The 21,678-nt window shown below is 41.2% G+C and overlaps 1 protein-coding gene across 2 annotated transcripts in view; it reads right to left on the bottom strand.

Moving 5' to 3' along the window:
* Positions 1 to 8,579: 8,579 nt before the first annotated feature.
* The window catches only part of MBOAT2 (membrane bound glycerophospholipid O-acyltransferase 2), a gene marked incomplete at both ends in the record, with an annotated part of 106,826 nt that continues 93,727 nt past the window's right edge, over positions 8,580 to 21,678 (bottom strand). For both annotated transcript variants that reach the window (XM_079721091.1, XM_079721092.1), the window contains 6 exons: positions 8,580 to 8,805; positions 11,185 to 11,336; positions 13,917 to 14,049; positions 15,375 to 15,439; positions 18,086 to 18,189; positions 18,562 to 18,754. In XM_079721091.1, coding sequence (XP_079577217.1) covers positions 8,580 to 8,805; positions 11,185 to 11,336; positions 13,917 to 14,049; positions 15,375 to 15,439; positions 18,086 to 18,189; positions 18,562 to 18,754 — 873 coding nt within the window. The remainder of the gene's footprint in view (positions 8,806 to 11,184; positions 11,337 to 13,916; positions 14,050 to 15,374; positions 15,440 to 18,085; positions 18,190 to 18,561; positions 18,755 to 21,678) is intronic.

Here is a 21,678-nt window from a genome sequence, read left to right as displayed (position 1 = left end):
AGAATCTCCAGAAGGGAGTGGTCAACATAGCCAAATGCTGCAGAGATTGAGCGATGCAAAGAAGGAAAACTAAGCATCACATTCAGCAACAGGCAAAAAATGACCCTTGCAGAGTGTAGGAGACAATTAAGGAAGCGGGGTGCTGTGCTGACTACTCTTTTCAGAAGATTTATAGTAAAGGTTCAGGACCGTGGGATGGACTTCCAGTACTTGCGAATTTCTTCTTTAGCCTCTTCTTGAGGCTGATGATTCGTGCATTAAAAAAGCGTGGAGAGAGAAACAGGAACTCAGCTTTCCATGGGACTGGTGGCCCCCCTGCAGGGCCTCCTTTTCTCACGGGGCCCGGGGTCTCCAGGTGCCAGGCAGCCAACTTCCCCACTGATGGCTGTAAGCAGCTGGCGGCTAAGCTCAGATCCTAAGCCTGTTTTTATAGGGCTGTGCTCGTGCTCACCCTGCAAAAAGGGACGGCAACCAGTGAGCGGCATCCCTCTCCTGGGCACAGTGCATCCAGCTCTGCCCTGGCTGGCGGATCCGGACCCACCCTTCTGCTGGCGGGAGTCTCAGGCTGTGCTAACGGACACCATGGGTATCACTTGGGATGATGTGACAAAAAAAGAAGACACAAGCACAAAACAAAACGTACCTGAAAAATAAAAATCCATCGTAGTAGAAAGGATTTTACCAGTAAAGAGAAATGCCATCTTTTAATGACATTAAGAATCTGAGCTGACGTCTGATTCCAGCAACCAGCAGACTGAGCTAACATGACCCATCTTGCTATAAACACCTAGAAAACTATAGTAAATAGAGCACACAATTATTTTTAAAATCACATAGCTAAGCTTATAAGAAAGGTGACCAAATGAAAAGCTTACCAAAAAAGGCTCATATTGATGTAGTTGTGACTTCTAAGGAGGGAGGGGGAAGGCAGAGGTTGGGGCAGGTGTACTGGCCTCACGTGTAACGTTCTTTCTATGAACAAAAGACAAACTTTAAACCTAATGTGGCAAAGCAGAAAGAGCTGTTCCATCTGAGCGGAGGGCACTAGAGTCTGTTTTATTCTGTACTGAACCGTACGCTTGAAACAGTTTGTAAAGTCTCATTTTTTAAACATTGGCTAAATTCAATGTTTTCCTATTATTCCTTTTTCTACTTGGGGGAAGATAAGTTATTGTTAAACAGGTAGTTGGCACACAGTAGATCAAAACTTGCATAACTCCTATTGCTTTTTTTTTTTTTTCTGTTGGATGTTCATTTTTCTTTTTTTTTTTACAACTTTATTGGAGTATAATTGCTTCACAGTGGTGTTAGTTTCTGCTTTATAACAAAGTGAATCAGCTATACATATACAGGAATAAAGACACAGACTCCTGTTGCTTTTATTCTACTTGTGTAAACGCTATAAAATCGTTGATGTATGCTTTTCTTTCTTCCTCTAATTAGCTCACCTCCCAGCTCTTTGTCGGTGCAGTAAAATGCTTTCTCACAAACCCAAGGGCCAACTGCTCTGTGCAGCTACCCGAGCCTCTTCCTGAGCTCCCCACCCCTCTAATTGCCCCAAGACCCTTGTACTTGCCTCTAATAAAGCACTTACCACATTATATGGTGACTATTAGCTCCTCAAAGGCAAGAGCCGTGATTTGTTCTTTAGTTGCCCAGCACGTTCGGTTGGAAGTCATTTAATGACTTTCGTAAAATACGAAACACCTTACAGTGTTCATCTATGTACAGCAGGAGTCCTGTTATCACCTGGCCTCCTGGCCTTCCTTACCGTGGGGCGAATCACGCTCCCTTCGCGGTCACGCCTGTTGGGACAAGCACACGGAAGTGCTGTGCTGCCAGGCGGCTCCTGGGCCCGTGCTTCTCCCGGGCGTGGCTCACTATCATGAATCTCAATATGGGGTCATTTAAATCTGCCATCAAGTCTAAGGCCTTCCAGTGAGAAAGCACCACAACTGGACTTGCTCATACGTGTTCATCTAGCATCTTTGTACAACAGTACAAGTTAATAGAAGATGTTTTCCCCACAGCTGTTCACGACAGCATCGAGAAGAGCCTGGAAGTGCAGCCCAAAGGTCCCTTAAGCCTGTAATCATGGTACAGAAACCGAGCGGCTGTCCCAGTGCTCAGCTTCTCAACAGCAAAGACCAGATCCATAAACAAGGCCAGTGAAAGCGCCAACAGCAGGACTGGGAAAGCCAACTTGTTTTCTTTGTAACAGGACAGTCAGCACCCTCTTCACTTTACAAGTCTGTTTTAAGAGAGAATACAAGATACTATATACTAAGCTAAGGTTCTTCTAATTGCCTCCCAAAATGTTTATAATGTGACAACAGTTTCTTTTAAATAATTTTTTTTTTTTTTTTTTTTTGCGGTACGCGGGCCTCTCACTGCTGTGGCCTCTCCTGTTGCGGAGCACAGGCTCCGGACGCGCAGGCTCAGCGGCCATGGCTCACGGGCCCAGCCGCTCTGCGGCATGTGGGATCTTCCCAGACCGGGGCACGAACCCGCGTCCCCTGCATCGGCAGGCGGACTCCCAACCACTGCGCCACCAGGGAAGCCCCTTTTAAATAATTTTTAACCAGTTAAAAAGTCAATGACTCCTGAGAGTATTACTATTGAACTGAAGAATCCTTCAATGAAAAAAGACCATTGCTTCTCAAGACAGGCCTGATATTCAGTTCTAGAGATGGAATTTAAAGCCTCTGAAATCAGCAAACACACACATATATTTTTAAACTACTGTTTAATCAGTTTTAAAGACACACAAATTAGAAAAAAAACATTTATATGTTCAGTTAAAAACATCTTTAAAACCCAGCAGTAAGCCACCAGTGCAGCTCTGAGGACACAGACTAGAAACAAGTGGTTATGAAATTATCACATCACAGTGTAACTGACATAGTGGTAATCTTAATTTACCATACAACAGGAACTACTTTATGGATCTGTCGAAAAATAACACATCTTTAAAAAAATATTTTGGAATCATAAAAACAAAAAGCACAGACACCACGTTCTATTCTCCCCCAGCGAAGGCAAATGAAGGGCTGTGAATACTGGCTGCTGGAGCTGGGCCCGCCTCGTGTTGGGGTAAGTGTTCAACTACTCCTACGCAGAGATCAAGATGCAAGCTTTAAAGGAGGGCAGGAATGAAATCCCACGTTTTCACTCTGCATGGAGGAGGGTTTCTCTTGTTCCGCGGGAATTATTTTTACTCTCATTCCTACTGCTTTCCATCGTGCCCCTTGGGCCTTGGGGAGGCAGGTGCGGACGAGTGACAGAAGACGGAGCATGTGTGCTGGTTTGATTCCTCTCTCCTGCGATTAAAAAGTCAGGAGCAAACGTACTTTGTTGACGAATCCATAGATACAGAACCAAAAATACTTAACATCGGAAAAGAAGCATATTTGAAAGGTCTATCGAACTCTTTACACGTGTTTGCCCTTTAATAGGAAAAACAAAGAGGAATATTGACAAGTCAACTTCTCAAAGTTAACCCAAAATAGAGACTGGGCAGGATACAGTCACTTACGACTCCAGTAAAAGGCAGCCAGTCACTTTTTCCATTTCAAACATGTTATTAAGAAAATGGTTAGTCCTTCTACTGATGTTGCTCTGTAACTTCTGGTTTTTCATTACATTTCCATTTCTTTTTATAGTAGCAAAATTTGATAAAATGTGACTGGAGAGATGGCTACCGTCACTGAGGAAGTTAGACAGGGGTTTTGCATGGATCTTTGTATCTTATCTATAGATCATACAGTCCTGGGGTTTCTTTTGTTTTGTTTTGTTGCTTTATAAAAGGTGTACTGAAAGAAGACAGTTATAATCAGCGTTAAAGGCAAGACAAATTAGTTGGCATAAAAATGTGTCTTTAGGCTCCATTTCAGAAAGTCTTCCCAATCAATGACCTCTAGAGCTTGTCAGTTCTTTACTGGGGTTTGCATAATATTAAAAAGCTATTAAAATAAATATTATTTGAAAACATATATAAAACTTTATTAAGCAGCCCACCAAGTAAAATGTAATTGGCTGCATCCTCTGTACAAGAGCTCAAAAAGCAGCTTAGTTGTTGATTCTAAGAGCAGTCCTACAAAATGCCAACATGGAAAATTTCATTTAAAATTTTCTTCTGTAATGAGTTACTAGAAATAGATTTGACTAAGTGGTGCTGCAGGAAAACACGGTAGAGACCCTCTGCATCCTAACAGACCCTCTGCATCGTAGTCTTTCAAATCCATATTTCAGAGTGAAATTTCTTTTTTTAAAGCAAATCTTTTTCTTTAGCATAAGGAGTGTGCACTGATACAAACACTTTTACAAGGAAGGGCTGTAGAAAGCAGAACTTTCAGCATCTAATTTAAGTGTCTAAACGATCAGCTACTCGTTAAATGTACACCGGGTTACCTGTAATTTTTTAAAGTCCTGGAGGGCAGTTAAGATTACATTTCACAGTGTTACTCAGAATTCTGCACCTCTGTTAAATATGATGTATTCAGTGTCAGCCAGGATGGACTATTAGTGGCTGAATAAAACTCTTAAGAAATACTGGATCATATCTAAAACTCTGGACAAATGCTTCACTGACACAGCAATAATAGGCACCATTCTGAAACAATTATTCTCTCAAGTAATTTTTTCTTTCAACTAAAATGCAGAACTCTTCAAATCAATAAACTAATAATTTTGGACAATTTAAAATAAGGAAACAAAAAAAAAGCACAAATGTCCAGAGTTGTTCATGAACTTACAAATGAAAATTTACAAGGTATACATTTTAAATAGGAAAGATTTTTGTCCTAAGTGTAATCTAGTCCTCGAATAAAAGTATAAATTTTATAATTATTTTAATGTCAACATTTTAAAGTAATTTTTTCTGTAGTTTAAAATAAGGTATAACTAAATTAAATATTCTTTAAATATCTTTGAATGAAATAATATTTGAGAAGTTATATGGTGGTAAACCCTGTCCAGTAAAATTGATAATTCATATAACATAGTTTTTAGCATATATATTCCTCAGTTTTACATAGCACAAACAGAAACCAAAAAAGCAGAGAAATCAAAAAGAGAAAATATTTTCCTTCAGTGGAGACTATTTCGTTATGAAAGAGTCATTTCAAGGGCTGTGTTCAGTAGAAACGGTATGCTGCATGCCTTCTGGTTGCCTCAGAAAACTTTTGAAAAGTCAGGGCTTTGAGCTCAAGTAGTAAAAATAAGTGACCACGAAGATAATCTTGATGGTGAATCTGCCCCGGTTCGTGACTCTTACAGACCTTGCTAATGGTTTCCATTCATTACAAACACAACTGGTCACAAACTTTTGGAACTATAACCCTTTGGGCTTATTAAGGAACTTTCGGCTGGAGGACAGGTCACTCGTCCAAGTCACAAGGCTCACTAATGACTGAGCCAGATGAATATCCAGGTCTCCTCCCAGGACAATTAGTGCTTCAATGTGGGTTACCTCTACTTTTTAAAACCATTCTTCTTACTGAAAAATTTTTCTCAAAACTGGCAGCTGTGGAAATCTTGTATGTGAACATCACACATGGTGGGAATCAGTAACAAAAATACTTTTTAAGCAAAAGTATGGTGGAGGCATAAGTGGTGGCTGGACATTTTGGAAGCCAAATAAACCTTCTCTATTATGCTGGGTATTTTAGAAGCTAAATAAATTTCTTCAGTTACCCTGAGTTCCAATTATAAATGCTTATTTTAAAAACCAAGAATAAGCGGGTTGTAAAATGGTGACAGCTGAGATACATCAAAATAAATTAACTGCTATTGTTTCAAAAAAATAAAATTGTGGGAAAAATAAGTATTTTGTTCATTTTTTCCCTGAGCAGTATAACAATAACCAAAAATATTGATATAAATATGATGCTGATTGATCATCTCTGGAGTGGTTTCATGGCAACTGAAGAGTGGAGAAATAATATAAATATGCACTGAATCCTATTCTGTTGATTAAAAAAGAAGCAAGTACATATTACAATGAATCCCTTTAAGTTTAACATAGTAGAGATATACCAGTCTTCAATTCTTCTATTATAATTAGAAGTAAAGTATTAATCCTTACAACACTCCAAGCAGATATATTCAGTTTATAGAGCACAAAAAGTCTCTTCTTGAGGAGGAAGGTCAAGCTGAGAATTAGAATTATTTCTTTAGGTTTTCTCCTAGATTGTATACCTGTGATTATAATTTCTCCAAAATTAAATAAAAGCTATTCAAAACCCATTTCATACAAAAACAAAAAAACAAAAAACCTAGATAATCCAGGGGGATGGAAATCAGTCAAATTGTATATATAAGGTATTATCTCCCAAGTAATTGGAAAATTCATCAATCATCTTGCTTTCTAGATGGTAGTGCTATGATTACCTTCATTGAGCGAAAAACAGATAACAGTGATATTAGGTTTATAGGCTGAGAAATCAAAAATAGTCAGGTAATAGAACTAAATCATGATTATTTGTTAATGGCTATGTAGGCTGAACAAAAAGGAAGTTTTTAATGCACTTTCTTGTTTTCACTTATGACATGCCTAGACTTGTCTTTTAACCTCTAAATTTGTTTACTTTTTCTTAATAGTGATCAGATTCTCTGCAGCATTAATTAAATGGAGGAGACATTGTGGGGGGCAGATACTTTCCATGATTATTCTTTTCTAGCCTCTCACATTCCACAGTTTGCTTAAATTCAATGCATGGGAAAACAGAAAATTTATTTAGCAATCCGTCTTTTCCCAGGAGGTAACAGGGCATGGCTAACATCATCAGGTTGAGAAAAAAAAAATTACCTTTAGAAAAATAAAAACATTTCATATAAACAAAGAGGAGGCTATTTCTAAAGTTCTGGGAAGGTACACTGATATTTTTGCTGATTAGACCTCAAAAGTTCCAAGTACATTTGCTTTTCCTTTCGTCTTTAACTGAACTACTACACAGCTTAAGCCAGAGAGCTGTTCTGTCCTTAACTTCATTTGCAAATTTATTAATGACAAAAAAAAAGAGAGACTCATCATAGACAATTTGCATTTCATTTAAAAATTTAAGGCAAAAAAGAAAATAAATTCCACAAAAGATGGGTCACAGGAAAGTGAAGTCAGAAGGCCCTGCCCACCCTTCTCCCTTTCCGCCCGTGATTCATCATCTCCGGCCGTGGCCCTGATGCCAGGCTGGCATCACATGCCACTCCTCTGCTTTCAGCTACTACAGCATCAAAAGACTGTGGGGTTAAAGGAGATACCCAGCAAGTCAGGCGAAATTAATTATGGTGAAAACAGCCCATAAGAAAAAAGCACATTTTTCTACTTAAATAATCTGAAACTCATTAACAAGAGTTAGTGGCAAAACTTTTATGTGAGAAGTTAAGAGTTTGGAAGCTAATTCATATTATTCTCTACAGAGGTGGTCCAGATCCAATGACTTTAAGTTTTCATTTTCCTAAAACTTTCCCAAATGCAAACTGTCAAGGATAAAAAAGTGATTAGTTAGAGAGTAATTTCACTCAGTGATTTCTCTTTCAAAACCTTCAAGCAATCTCCCGCTATTATTTTCACAATCCTTTTATCATTCTATATAATTTATGCTTGATACATTTCTTTTAAAAGTCCAACGTAATAAAAAGTTATTAAACTTTTATGTCTTACAGAATCACAAAGAACTCAGATAAATAGGGATGAAGCGCACTTCTGCAGAGCATCGGTCACCTGCCCTGCACACCTGTGTGCGCTGGTCACAGCTGCCACTGGCTCAGGCTCCGGCCCCCGCAGTGCTTTCTTCACTCACGTCTTCCTTCTTTCCTTTGTCATCTTCTCTCTCTCTCCCTTTTTTTTTTTTTTAAAGAAAAATAGCTTAAAATATCACATTACCAACCTTTAATTATGTTGAAGAAATCCTTCCTTGAAGGGCTCTCTGCCTGACACAGGGTAATTAAACTCTCCAGGAAATTAGCATCCATCACTTTACAGTTTCACAACATACTGTAGTCATTTGAGATACTTTAAGAAAACCCTTCAAATACTGAGATGTTTATTGCATTTTAAAGTATCCACAGTCTTAAATATCCTGTTCAAATTCCTCCGGAATTCCTGTGCAGCGTACAACATCTAATATTGAAATAGTGTTCTCACAATACTACACTTGAAAATACCATTTAGGAAACAATATTTTAGGAAATAGACAGTTTAAGGCAAGACATTCATTTGGAAAAGTTAATTTTTCTCAGTCATCTAGATTGACGCAATTATTTTTCCATCTCTTCAGTGCCTTGGGATACACAACATACATTCAGCAGCAGGGCACACCTATGACCCTATGGACATATGCTGAGGTCCTGAGTGCCCATTGAAATAATGGAAACATTTTTGATAAGGCATGGCCCACAGGGACATGGCATGGGAGGGGTCTTTCACTCCATTTTCAAGCTGGTATACAGGGCATTCCCTACCTAAAACTGTCCGATTTCCCCCCACGTGATCTCTTTCCCAACAGACACAAACCCCTTGAAAGGTGCTAAGATTGGTTTCTGTTAACATACAAAAAATAGCCATCAGAGTGCTTTCCCCATCATTGCTTTAATGATGAATGTCTAGAGGCTATTTCTTGATTCTGATTGCAAACATTGTTTGTTGTGGAAAAACTATTCTGTCCCAAAGAATTTTCTCTTTCATCAAACTTTTTGGATCGTGACAGCTGAACGTTTTCATGTGTATTCTTTCGTCTTTGAGTTTTTTTCACCGGCAACAACAATAATACTAAGATACCAGCAAAGTGAAGGCTGTAATACCAGGAGCTAAAAGAAAAAAGGAAAACTTTACTTTATTAAATTTTGATAATTAACATGACTTAACTTGACATTTGTCAAAATGTCACAAGCCCCACCTCGGATGTGTATATTTACTACACTATTCTTTTTTTTTTCTTTTATTTATCTATTTAATTCATTTATTTTTGGCTGCACTGGGTCTTCGCTGCTGCGCGCGGGCTTTCTCCAGTTGTGTCGACTGGCTGCTCGTTGCGGTGGCTTCTCTTGTTGTGGAGCACGGGCTCTAGGCATGCGGGCTTCAGCAGTTGTGGCGTGTGGGCTCAGTAGTTGTGGCTCGTGGGCTCTAGAGAGCAGGCTCAGTAGTTGTGGTGTGTGGGCTTAGTTGCTCCGCGGCATGTGGGGTCTTCCTGGACCAGGGCTCGAACCCATGTCCTCTGCATTGGCAGGTGGATTCCCAACCACTGCGCCACCAGGGAAGCCCTACACTATTCTTTTACCCATCCCCCTTAGATGAAACTCTAACCATGTATGCCAGTGGGTATTTATAAAGTGCTCATACTAGATATCATATTGCATTCCTTTGTAAAGGTCATAAGGCCAGGACTAAGCAGAGCAAGAACAAAAATGTACTTATTAATAGCTGCAGAGATCTGAAAAAAAACCTCTCAAATCCACAGAATCAAATAGTGAGCAAACTGTGGAGGTAGTAAAGGGATAGTACTAGCCTTGCCTGCTATTTACTGTCCGTAATTAAGTTACAAATATTCCAATGATGTGAGTGATAAGCAATATTGCTTCTTGATGGTTACTGTCACAAAATAAAGGTCACATTAGTAAAGATATTATTAGAAGTATCATGCCTCAAATTAAATATAAACCAAATGTGACCTCCTGGTTCTATAGCTGTAAGTGCCAGTGCCTGTGAACAAGGTACCTGAGACCGAAAATCCAACCAATAGCTCAGTCACATTTAGACATATGTAAGAATTCTGTTCACATGGACACTTTAGCAGGAGTTACTTATGTCTTCCTGTATTGTTATTATGACTCTGTGCTGTCATTCTAAATGCTAGGGTAATGGAAAATAGTTTTTGATCTCAAGGATATCACTATCTACTATGGGGGGAATGGAATTTGGTGGGGGAGGGAGAGAAGATAAACAGATAAACGAAATATGGAATTCAAAACAATAATTTCTATCATGTAGAGATGACAAAGTACCAATGAAATATAAAAGAGTGGAAAGGGAACCAATAAATGAAATACAAGTAATTTATTATCTTTTGACTGAAGAAATTAAGAGAATTAATAATTCGTTATAAAGGACAAGCTATGCTGTTTTTTAACTGCGTCATCATATTCTTTATTGTTCATCTTTTTTAAGTTTCCCTTTCCTTTTGGAGTTAGCAGTCTTATAGCTGAACTCTTGTTCCACAGACTTTACCAACCGTTACTGGTGACTGTCAGAGGATATATTTTACTTCCGTCCCTAAAACATCCCTAGTGACTCTTAAGCCTCCGCTTTAACAGTTAAACTCTTAAACCTTGGCTCTCAAGCAGGGGTGAGCAAACTACGGCTTGTGGGCCAAAGCTAGTCTGATGTCTCTCTCTTTTTTAAACTGAGATATAACTGACATATAACATTATTAGTTTCAGGTGTACAACATGATGATTCGATATATGTATATACCATGGAATGATCACCACAATGATCTAGTTCACATCCAAGTGTAGGAAGAAGAGCTCTGCTCTCCAGTGTAACCTTTGAGAGATCTGAAGCAGTGGTTACCCAGCTGACATTCCTCACTGTAAATCACACTCTCATCGGAGGTCTGAGTGGTGTTAATCATTCCATAAATAAACTTGTGACTGCTTGGTTTAAGATTTAAAAGTAACTGACAATGCACTTAACTGCAGGAAACAAGCTAGGGTACTATTTTTCTATTCTACCCAATAGCAAGAAGCTTTCTTTTAAAAATAAATTAAAATGAAAAATAAATAAAATAAAATAAAATGATACAAAGGAACTTATTCACAAAACAGAAATAGACTCACAGACACAGAAAACAAACCTATGGTTACCTAAGGAGAAAGGGTGGGAGAGGGATAAATTAGGAGTTTGGGATTAAAATATATACACTACTATGTATAAAATAGATAACCAACAAGGACCTACTGTACAGCACAGGGAACTATACTCAATATCTTGTAATAACCTACAATGGAAAAGAATCTTAAAAAGAATATACACACACACACACACACACACACACATACATACAAATGTAAATAACTGAATCACTTTGCTATACACCTGAAACTAACACAACATTGTAAATCAACTATATTTCAATAAAAAACTTTGTTTTAAATTTCCGATGGCTTATTTTTAAGAGTAACACTTACCTGTAAAACATGAATGATGGCTTCACAGAAAGAAGAACGAAGGGCACAACTGTGTAACTTATCGCTATCTGAGTCACTATCCACGTCATGACATCGTACAATAGCTTAAGTTGGGGAGGTTCGAGGAAATGATGTCTAAAGTTATTTCTCACCTGAAATAAACAAAAATATTTACCTTTAACATTGCTTATAAAATCACACTGACTATATCAACTGTTTCAAGGATGTGGAATAAGCAAAACTCTCGTACGTTGCTGGTGGGCATCTAAAATGGTACTGTTACTATGGGAAAGGCTGGATCTGGTTCAGAAAAAACGAATACACGTATGTACAAAAAATATGGAGAGTGCAATGGGGAAGCACGGGAGCAAAGTGTGTGAATCTGGGTAAAGGGCGTAGAGGAGGTCTTGGCAATTTTTCTGTAGATTTGAAGTGGTATTAAAATTAAAAGTTCCCCCCCAAAGTTAAAAATGACACTTCCTAGAGCTCCTTAAATCATATTTTGTAAACTCTAGTACAGGCACACCGCGTTTTACCGTGCTTCACTTTATCCTGCTTCGCAGATACCGCGTTTTTTACAAACTGAAGGTGCGTGGCAGCCCTGTATGGAGCGAGTCTACTGGAGCCATTCTCCCAACAGCATTTGCTCGCTTCTTGTCTCTGTGTCACATTTTGGTAATTATTGTAATACTTCAAACTTTTTCATTATTATTATATTTGTAATGGTGTTGTGTGATCAACGACCTCTGATGTTATTACTATGACTTGCTGAAGGCTTAGATGATGCTTAGCACGTTTTAGCAATACGTATTTTTTCATTAAGGTATGTATACTTAGACATAATGTTATTGCACCCTTAGACTACACAATAGTGTAAACATAACTTTTACGTGAACTGGGAAACCAGAAAAATTCGTGGGACTCCCTTTACTGCAATATTCACTTTATTGCCGTGGTCTGGAACCGAATCCGCAATGTCTGCCTATACGTAAATAAGGTTCATTCCCTGATCAGTTTTTCTACTGTGATGAAGGGAGACATCCTTCCTCTTCTTTAACCTCTGCATTTGTGAAAGACAGCTATTATACACGGAGCTTAGGTCAAAGAGCACTTATTAAAATGAATGGCAATTACACACATCATTCACTAGGGGAAATTGGGAAGGGCTTCTCAGGAAAAAAAGTGCTTTCTAATAACCACTATTTTAATACTTTTTAGCTTCTAAAACAGTCAACACATTTCAATTTTGATATGTGCCAACTTAACGAAACACTATTTTTTTTCTCTTGTGTCCCCGCTTTTTTCGTCTAATATGGTTATAGGTGAAGCGCGGCCCTGCTCTGAGATGTCATGCGAGTTCTTCAGAGGGGATGCAGTGTGAGGTAAGTGGCTTTTCCGCACACAGACCAGCACGCTTAGTGGCAGGGCCCTACCCAGGCTTCCTGCGTTGTTCAAGGAGGCAAAAGCTCCCTGCACTCTCTCCCCTGCTGTCCACCAGGGGCAAGTCCATTGCCCAAGGCGTGGCTCTCAGCATGCCATCCCCACCCTTACCCACCTTCCCTGACTCCCTGACGTGGGACAGACAGAATGAGGATGAGGCTCTTCCCCAGTTTGCTGTTCAAGTTCTTCTATTACTGGCCTCTTCCCCTCTCTCCAGCCCACCCCGCCCCTGCCCTTTGCCTTTGCTCGTCATTCCCAAATACACCACACACTTTCTAACTTGGTTTTGCTAATGTCATTTCTACACCTAGGAAGGCATTTTCTCCCCCCATTACGCTTCAGTCACTACTGCAATAACTTTCATCATTCAAAGCCCAAATCCAAGCACACTTTCCTACTGGGGCCACCTCTAGTCAACCCAACCAAAAGGGATTTCCTTCCCTCTAAACAGCTAGGGTACTTACTATCCATAAAAGCGATGGAATCTATCATATATGCCTTGTGGTATATGTACCCACCCCACCCCCATATACAGACAGATACCTACACACATACATACAGACACCCTATGCCCCTAGACTACAAACCACAGAAGAATAGCCTTTAGTTAATACTTCTTGACATTTTACCTCATATATCTCCAAGGTACCTTAAAACTGAATACAATAAACATCTGCTAGTTTGTTAAATGAAGCCACCTCACCTGTAAGTGACCTAAGAAGCTTGTTCACACACTGTTTTTGTCACTTTCCTCCGATTGACTTCCAAGGACTTACACTAAACTGCCCCCTTCTTTCCCAGGTCACCAACCTAATTCCTCAACTGTTTCCCAGATAATACACCAGGTCTCAAATACCCTACAGACCTGCGGCCTGCTTCCCACGTGGTGTCCGCCATGGGGCATGGCCCGTCCATGTTATCTAGGCCTGGCCACGGTCCCCTCTTCATCTAAAAGAGGACTCAAAGGCTGTAGTTTTCAGGAAACTTCTCTAAAATAAACCTACTCGTCTAGTCGTCTCTATTTCACCCAGTTTTCAGCAATCCTTCCGAAGATTCTGTGACCACGAGGAACACGGTGTGGGGGCCTCTGTGGGCCAGGCCTTCCTCTCAGATGAGCCAAGCGCGCAGCCCGCGAGGCACACTCAGCACACTTGCCAGGCACACCTCCCAGCCAGCCTGCAGCACTGACCCGGCCAAAGGAGCATGGCTGCCCAGTAGGTAAGAGGCTTACTGGGCCTTTGACACCAGGTCACATGGCCAGCACTGCAGGACTAGAAGGAACTCATACTCACAGCTCGTGCCGCCAGCGTCATCACCACTCCCGTGAGAAAAGTCAGGTAATAGCCCGGGTACACCCCGTGCCAAATGGCAGAGAGGATGAACGTCTGGATGGTTGGACTCCAGGAGGTGCGCTCATAACACACCCTGGAAACAATGGAAAACATGAGTGATTAGAGCTTATCAAGTCCACAACGATCACTCTTATTCCTGGTCAGGATCTAGGGAAACAGCCACAACTTATTCTGAGCATCAGCTTGATCTGTGACTTCACAGAGGTCACGGCTATTAGGGACCAGATTTATGAAAAGAAATTTCTTTTCCATCTTTCTGCTGGTCCACGTAATGGCCAAAATGATCATTTCTAGTGTTTGGGAGTCTATACTATGTACAGAAGAACTTTAACAAATATAAAAGTTATTTTTACTTTACATTATTCTATTATTTTCTTTAGTAACATTTAGAACTTTCAACTGATCTAACGATAGTCTTCTGGGAAGTAGGCTGTGCTTAGTGTAAAGTTTTCCTGTCACAGGTAGAGAACTCAGATGAAAATAAGATTTTCCTAAGGTATCAAATTTAAAATATAACAACAACAAAAAATAACACAACAGATTAGCTCGGAAAATCTGCACCCATTGGGGAGACTGCAAGGCACCATGAAGCGATGATAATGTGTTTTGGATATTTCAAGAGGTAAAGGGATTGAACGTGTCATGAGTAAAGGACATGACAAAAGAAGGCTTCTTTACACAGAACGGTGCTTAGAGCCCACCCATCACAGGAGCAGTCTTTTATGAAATAAACTCAAGATCGGGCAGGGTGTCCCATCAAGAACAAGGAGAAAGGACCACTGGGAGTTTCGGCGCGGTGTCCTAACTCCGGCTTTTGTGATCGGTCCTCTGCCTCCCCCGTGTGCACGTGACAAGCCCTCATGACTCTCAGCACAGGCGCCTCTCTGCCCCTCGTTCTCGCATGCTTCCCACTCACTCTCATCGTCCTCACAACAGGGGGCAGCACATGGAGATGACTGCCGAGTTTGTACCAAGACGGTGACCTCCCACTGCGGAGGCGGGGTCTCTGCATCCTGTGCCCAACATATAGAGGTCTGTTGTCCTGAAATATTTTAAAACTGGAAGTGCTGTGCAAAATCTAGGGCATACGTATGGTGGCTGTGTAGGCATTTTTGTTTGGCCAAATCTCCCATGAATGAGGGACATACTGGTGATCTCAAACCTTGGTGGGCACCTTTCAAGGCAGGCTACGAGGTCAGTGGTGGCCACATTCATGACTCACGCCAAAATAGTTCTCTGACTTGGTAGCACCCTGCTTCGGAGGACACTAACTCTGTTTCGCGGTTAACACAAGGTCACAGCGTTAAGTTAATTTAGTTAAGAATGTGAACCAGTGAAGGTCAGCCTCAAGAACTAGAGGCCAACGCTCAGCGGATGACGGTTCTTGAGGGAGCTTACCTTTTGAGCCAAAGAGCTGTCTGAATATTCCAATGATCGAGAAACATCTTGAAACTTGTTGACATCTGAAAAACAAAGGAACTTTCTTCTTTGGCCGACAAAATAATGAAGCTTTAAATGTAAGTTAACATCTTACTGGGCTAAGAGTACATTACTTGACAATGATGGTAGTGGACGATCTCTTTCCTTAACACCCTTTTTTCTAACAGAGTAACATCATTCTATAAAAGGAGTTACTGGGGGGAACATCTGTGAGGTAAATGGATTCTCACCATTTTCTCCTGTGTGTTAACACTTACAGGGGGTGCCATGAAATTATCCCACAGACACTCCTGATGGAGCAGGTGAATGACCTTTCAGTGGCCGTTCACTGGGGGCTGGACTGGACGCCCCATCAGGTGCAGCCTCACTTCCTTCAGTGCCTCCCTCCCCGGCTACTGGGAGTCCTGGCCTCCCGGGACCTGCTCCCCCTGGAGGAGTGGCTTGCACATCTTCCTACCTTTCCAGTGTGTCACTCAAGCTCCCCCCACTAATGCCGCCCTCCGATCTCAGAGGGAAGCTCTGGGCTCCTGGCTGCTCCTCTTTCCCTGTGTAACCATCCCTCCTCAGTTCTGCACGTCTCACCACTTTAGATTCTCTGGTCCGTTATCTACTGCTCTCGTCAAACTCCGAGGATGAAAACTTCTTACGAGGCAAAAACATCTTACTCTTTTATGAATAAGGTACATATATACATAGAGGATATAAAGAGATATACAATGTATCTGTGATATTAAAATTTCATGGGGCCTGATTAGGAAAAAAAAAAGTCTCAAAAGCTCCTTAGTTGGCAATAATGAACAAAACGTTAAAACACGGCCACATATTCATCACCCAATTTCCACAATTATCCATTTTCGCCTGTCCTTCGCCATTTTATTACTAACACCGTTAAGAGTATTTCAAAGCAAATACCAGACATCTTATTTCACCTGTAAATAGTTCAGAATTTATGTCCAATAAGTAGGGACCTTTAAAAAAAAACTATGATCAGGGACTTCCCTGGTGGTCCAGTGGTTGAGACTCCGTGCTCCCACCGCAGGGGGCTCAGGTTCAATCCCTGGTCAGGTAACTGCTGCAACTGCTGCACTTGCTGCAACTAAGAGTTCGCATGCCGCAACTAAGGAGCCCACAGGCCACGACTAACACCCGGCACAGCCAAATAAATAAATTTTTTTTTAAAAAGAATAAGAATAATTTTAAAAAATAATGTTACAAAAAAATAAAAATAAAAAAATAAATTTAAAAAACTATGACCAAAAAAAAAAAAACTATGACCAGATCTAACCAAATTAACAATAATTCCTTAATATTATCCAATATCCATTTTGTATTCAAATACCCCTGACGGTTTAAAAACATGGTTTTCCAGTTGGCAGGGTCAATCAGGATCCAAACATATGGCACGTCTGGCTGATGTCTCTTTTAATGTGTAACAGCCCCTCTCTGCCCCCCACTTTTCCCATGCCATGCATTTGTGCGGGAAATCGGGTCACTGGTCCTGTGACACTCCCCGCTTCTGGCCCTGGTGTCTAACTTACTTCTCTATCTTCTGGGTCCCTTCTAACGGCAGAAGGATCTAGAGATCTGATCAGGCCTGTATTTCCTGTGGTCCCACAACTGCAGGTGCCAAGGTCCAGCAGTGGGTCCAGCTGCTCCGCTCACTATTCGTTCCCAGTCAGCCTCTCACCCAAAGTTCTGGTAACTTCTCGCATCGGGAACAGCCCGTTACACAGGCTTGCAGAGCAATGCCTGCTCTTGGTTTTCCTCTCTTCTCTCCAGCTACCCCCTCCCGCATGCCTTCCTTTGCCTGGCCTGTAAGATGGGGGCTCCTTTGGGGGCTCTCGTCTCTTCCCACCCCCTCAGTGTCCCTCATGGCTACTCTCATGGTTCCTCCCAAAACCTGAAGTGCGATAGTTCCCAAATTACAATCTCAGCCCATGCCTCAGCATTCACTGGCCTGCGGACCACTCGGGTAAGACTGACATTTGAACACACCACCTTTCCCTTCAAATCTGAGCCTTCTCCTTGCTCCTTACCCCAGTGACAGGTACCACGGTGAACACAGGGGTCTAAACCAGACCTCTGGGCATGATTCATAACTCGTTCTCTCTTGGTGATTCCAGTGTATCACCAAGTTCTGCTGAGTCTCTTAAACAGTGTCCAGTGTGTTTACGTCTTTCCAGCCCCACTGCCACTACCCTGGTTGAGGTCACCATCATGCTGGACCTACACAGCACCCTCCTCATAGGTCACTGTCTCAGGAAGGCGACGCCTTCTGCCTGACATAGTCCCATCCTCCTAACACACACACACATATACACACACACACACACACACACACACACACACAAGACCTCACTAGTCTAAGCTGGCCTTCTATCTTAGAAACACCCTATACCTCTCTGATCACAGCCAATCTTTCTGTATCCCTGTAACCCCCACTATATTAAAGTTCCAGGAGGGTCCAGATTGTACTGATCTTATTCACCGGCTCCCCAGGGCCTAGGGCACATGGTTGATGACCAATAAATATTGGCTGATTGAAAGAATGAGTATTATTATTACAAATCTTTCAGTACCACTCTTGGGACATCACATCATAACCTATGAAGGCAAATTATGCTACTTAAAGTGTCACATGGTAACCAACTTCCTAATGATTTACTAACCTCTATTTGCTGAATTCTCAGGTTGGAAATTAAGTCCCAACGAGCTGCTCCATTTTTGTCGTATCCTCTGAATCCAAAGCCCGCCGCATTATTGATAGCATCAGCTGTAACAAACAAAGGAAAAGAAACTATTACAAACCTATGTAACAAACTACTGTGTTCTCCCGGAAGATGTACGTTATCATATACTATCATCTTTAATTCTTAAACAGTCAAAGTAGATTCATTCTCATTTTTATATGATATTATAATAAAATGGGCCTTGATCCAGTTTTTAGGCTCTCCTAACAGTTTTTGGGATCTATCCTTATATGTAGGACATGAACCGTAAGGTTTGTTTCTCCTGCATAGATGACCCTAGTTTTTCTCATTGGTCTTGAACTATATATTCTCAAGAGGGTACTCTCCCAGCTGTCACCAGGGTAAGATTTATACTTCCACACATTGACACGAAGGTTTATTCACGTGTTACTTACCTAACGTCCATGCAAAATAGTATTTGGGTCTGGCAGCCAAAAGAGAGACGTATAGATAGATAACCTTGGTTGGCCATGAAGCTGTAGCTTGAAAATGCTCGTCAATGTTATATTCCACAGGTAACGTCTTAGAGACGGTCAAGTGAAATAACAAGGAAAGTCCACAGACTAAGAGCTTCTGAATGACTGCAATCTGAAAGCAAGACAAGACTTCATAAACTTAATCGATACATATTTACGTATTATTGCCACATAACTCTTCCTGAAGGTAGTATTAACCCTGTAACTCCATCCAAAATCCTGAACTCAGGCGTGCTCAGCATTTAAAGCCGCCACTGTCTCAGTATGAACACATGAAGCCTTATGTCTAATGACTGCCTCTAGGTTATGGCTCAAATCACACTAGAAACCCCAATGTGTATTTTCAGGACTTTCAGTAAACTTAGAAAAACTAAAAGCAAACACAGGTGTATAGGTCGACTACGTAAAAATGTTAACATTAATAAGTTTTGGTAGTGGATTTTACGTGACTACACACACACAGAGACACACACACACACACACACACACACACACGGCTTATTTTTTCCATTGTGCTTTTTCCCTACTTTCCAAATTCTAGGTATTTCATGGAAAACTATTTTTACAATAAACAACTTTCACGTTTCTTTAAACCTGAAAGTTCTTGAAAGCAATTTTGTTCAAATGATAAAACCAAAAGAACCACACCCAAGAAACAAAAAGATCTGCATAAAGATTCTGACGGAAAGAAAAGGATAATCTTTACTTTATCTGGTAAGGTTCAGTTACCTGGAAAAACACCAACTCATGGTGTTTTTAGGTTTTCAGTAGGCTAGACTATTTCAATCTGGTTCAATATAAAGGAGATTATACAGGCTACAGAGGTAAAGAAACAAACAGAGGAAAGAAAAGGCTGGATCCAGATGAAAGAATGTAACAAAATACTTGGATTTAGTGTCCTGCACAGTCATCAAATAATATTCAAATTAACTACAGTAATTTGCAGATGAACACCCGTCTTTAACACTTTCTGTAACGGGGCCGAAAAGAAAGGCTCAAAGGCGAGAGTCAGAACACATGCCTGATTTCCTGCACTTTCGAAAAACCTTTATTTATTCTCAGGAGACGCTGGAAGGTCAAGGGCTCTCTGCTGCACCTGTTCTTATTCTCATTTTCCTGGTCGTCTTTCAAAGCTTCTTCCAGTAAAGTAAGGCTACCTTTTCTTCACTCCTACCTCCAGAATTTCTAACCTACACATCTGAATTTACAACAGGTAATTAGGGGGAAATTATAACCATAAATGAAGTGAGATGAACCGAATGACCTCATATGTGGACCTAAAAATCGGATACATCACTTTAGTAACATAATGAGAAGTACTGTGGCCATTAGACTGTACACACTAGTTTCCAGGTCTCAGTTTAAAACAAGTTAAAGTAACATATACCTGATCTCAACTACCAGCTGGCACACACACCACCGAGAGTCCCAAAAAAAGTTCAGTCAAGGCGGGATCAGGAACTCTGAAAGGCAGGGGGGAGGGGGGCCTGAGGCTGGGAAGCCAGGTGTAACCCCCGGTTCCCTCAGCCTCCTCTCCCCCATGCTGGCAGGACGCCACAAGTTACCTCTCGGGGAAGCCTAACGAGAAAAGAGCCAGGCTTCAGGACACGGGTCCAGAGTGGGGCTGGAATGAATGTGGAGCCTGTGGTGGATGCATCCCGAGAGGCCATGTCCGCAGCCCCTCCCTCCCAGCTCCAGAGACCAGCAGGCAAGTCTGAACACCCTGGGCAGAAGACGGGAGAAGCCCACACTCAAGAAACCAAACAGCCTCAGACAAAAGACCTACCGGCATCACAGCAGAGACTGACAGGTGTTCCCCAGGAGACGTGCCCCCCTTCTCACATAGCAATGGATTTTCTATTTGGGCACGGTGAAGTCTAGCTAAAGACCACACGTCACAGCCTCCTTTGCAGTTGAGTGTAGCTATGCGGTCACAAGTAACATGGACAACTTCTGTGGCGAACCATCTTAGACCATGAGGATGAGGGAAACGCCCTAAGGATGGCCAGAATGGGAGCCTGGATCCCCCGCCCGTGGAGCTGCCATATTACCCATGGACTGCTGACACTTGAGCTGTCCTGTAAGAGAAGAATAAACTTCCACCTTGTTTAACCTCCTGTTACTTTGGTCCTTGGTTCAGCAGCCAGACCTGTATTTTAACTAACGCAGATAAAGACAATTGGGAGGCCCCCAACAAATGGGCCGCTGGGTACCTGACTGACCCACTTTGGATTCAAAGAATCTTTGAATCCCACTCATAACCCAAAGAGCTTCTAAGTGCCCTTGAGTGATCTGTAAATAACTACCACTATTTGACTGTGTGAACTATGTACATACGGAATTTAAATTTAAAATATATTAACACAGTGAGATAATATATGAAGAGTATTTGCTATTGTCAACAGTCTCTTATTCATGATGTCCATGACCTGAAGGAGGAAAGTGATGCTTTCTAAGAGCAAATCCCATAAAAATTCAGAGTGAGGTGACAGAATATATAAAGTTGCACTGTTTTTTGTTGGGTTTGATTTACCACTACTTATATGTTTGTTGCACTTGATATTTTTCCGGCATTTTACAAAATTAAGTCTAGCATCTTAATTCCTAATTTCCTAGTTAGGGATTTCTAAATTCCTAAATTCCTTACTCAGAATTTCCTAAATTCCTAATTTCATTCTCTTCCCAGTATTCTAGAATAAACCTCTGGGATATCGAAGCTGTTGGTAACTACCTTGAGTTCCTCCTACAGCAGTGAGGCCTCTAAAGGGTTAAGTGGTCAGCCTGACACAAAACAGTCAGCGAAGAGATCTGAATATACCCAGTTTCTCGTCCCAGTTTGAGCTGGCATTTATCAATTAACACTTGGCCAGTTAACGGAAACTGTGAAGACGAGAGCATCTTTTTGGTGTAAAACACAATGAGTCGCGCGGCACGAAAGAGAAAATACGAGGGATTTTGCACATGAGCGCACGTCTTCACTCACTCTTCGTTTCACAATAACTTAGACAGGGGCTGGCCCTCTGCTCCAAACCCCAC

The sequence above is a fragment of the Hyperoodon ampullatus genome (genome assembly GCF_949752795.1).
Source record: "Hyperoodon ampullatus genome assembly, chromosome: 15".
Classification (NCBI taxonomy): domain Eukaryota; kingdom Metazoa; phylum Chordata; class Mammalia; order Artiodactyla; family Ziphiidae; genus Hyperoodon; species Hyperoodon ampullatus.
The sequence above is the reverse complement of the archived record's forward strand: the minus strand, read 5'-3'. Positions and strand labels throughout refer to the sequence as shown.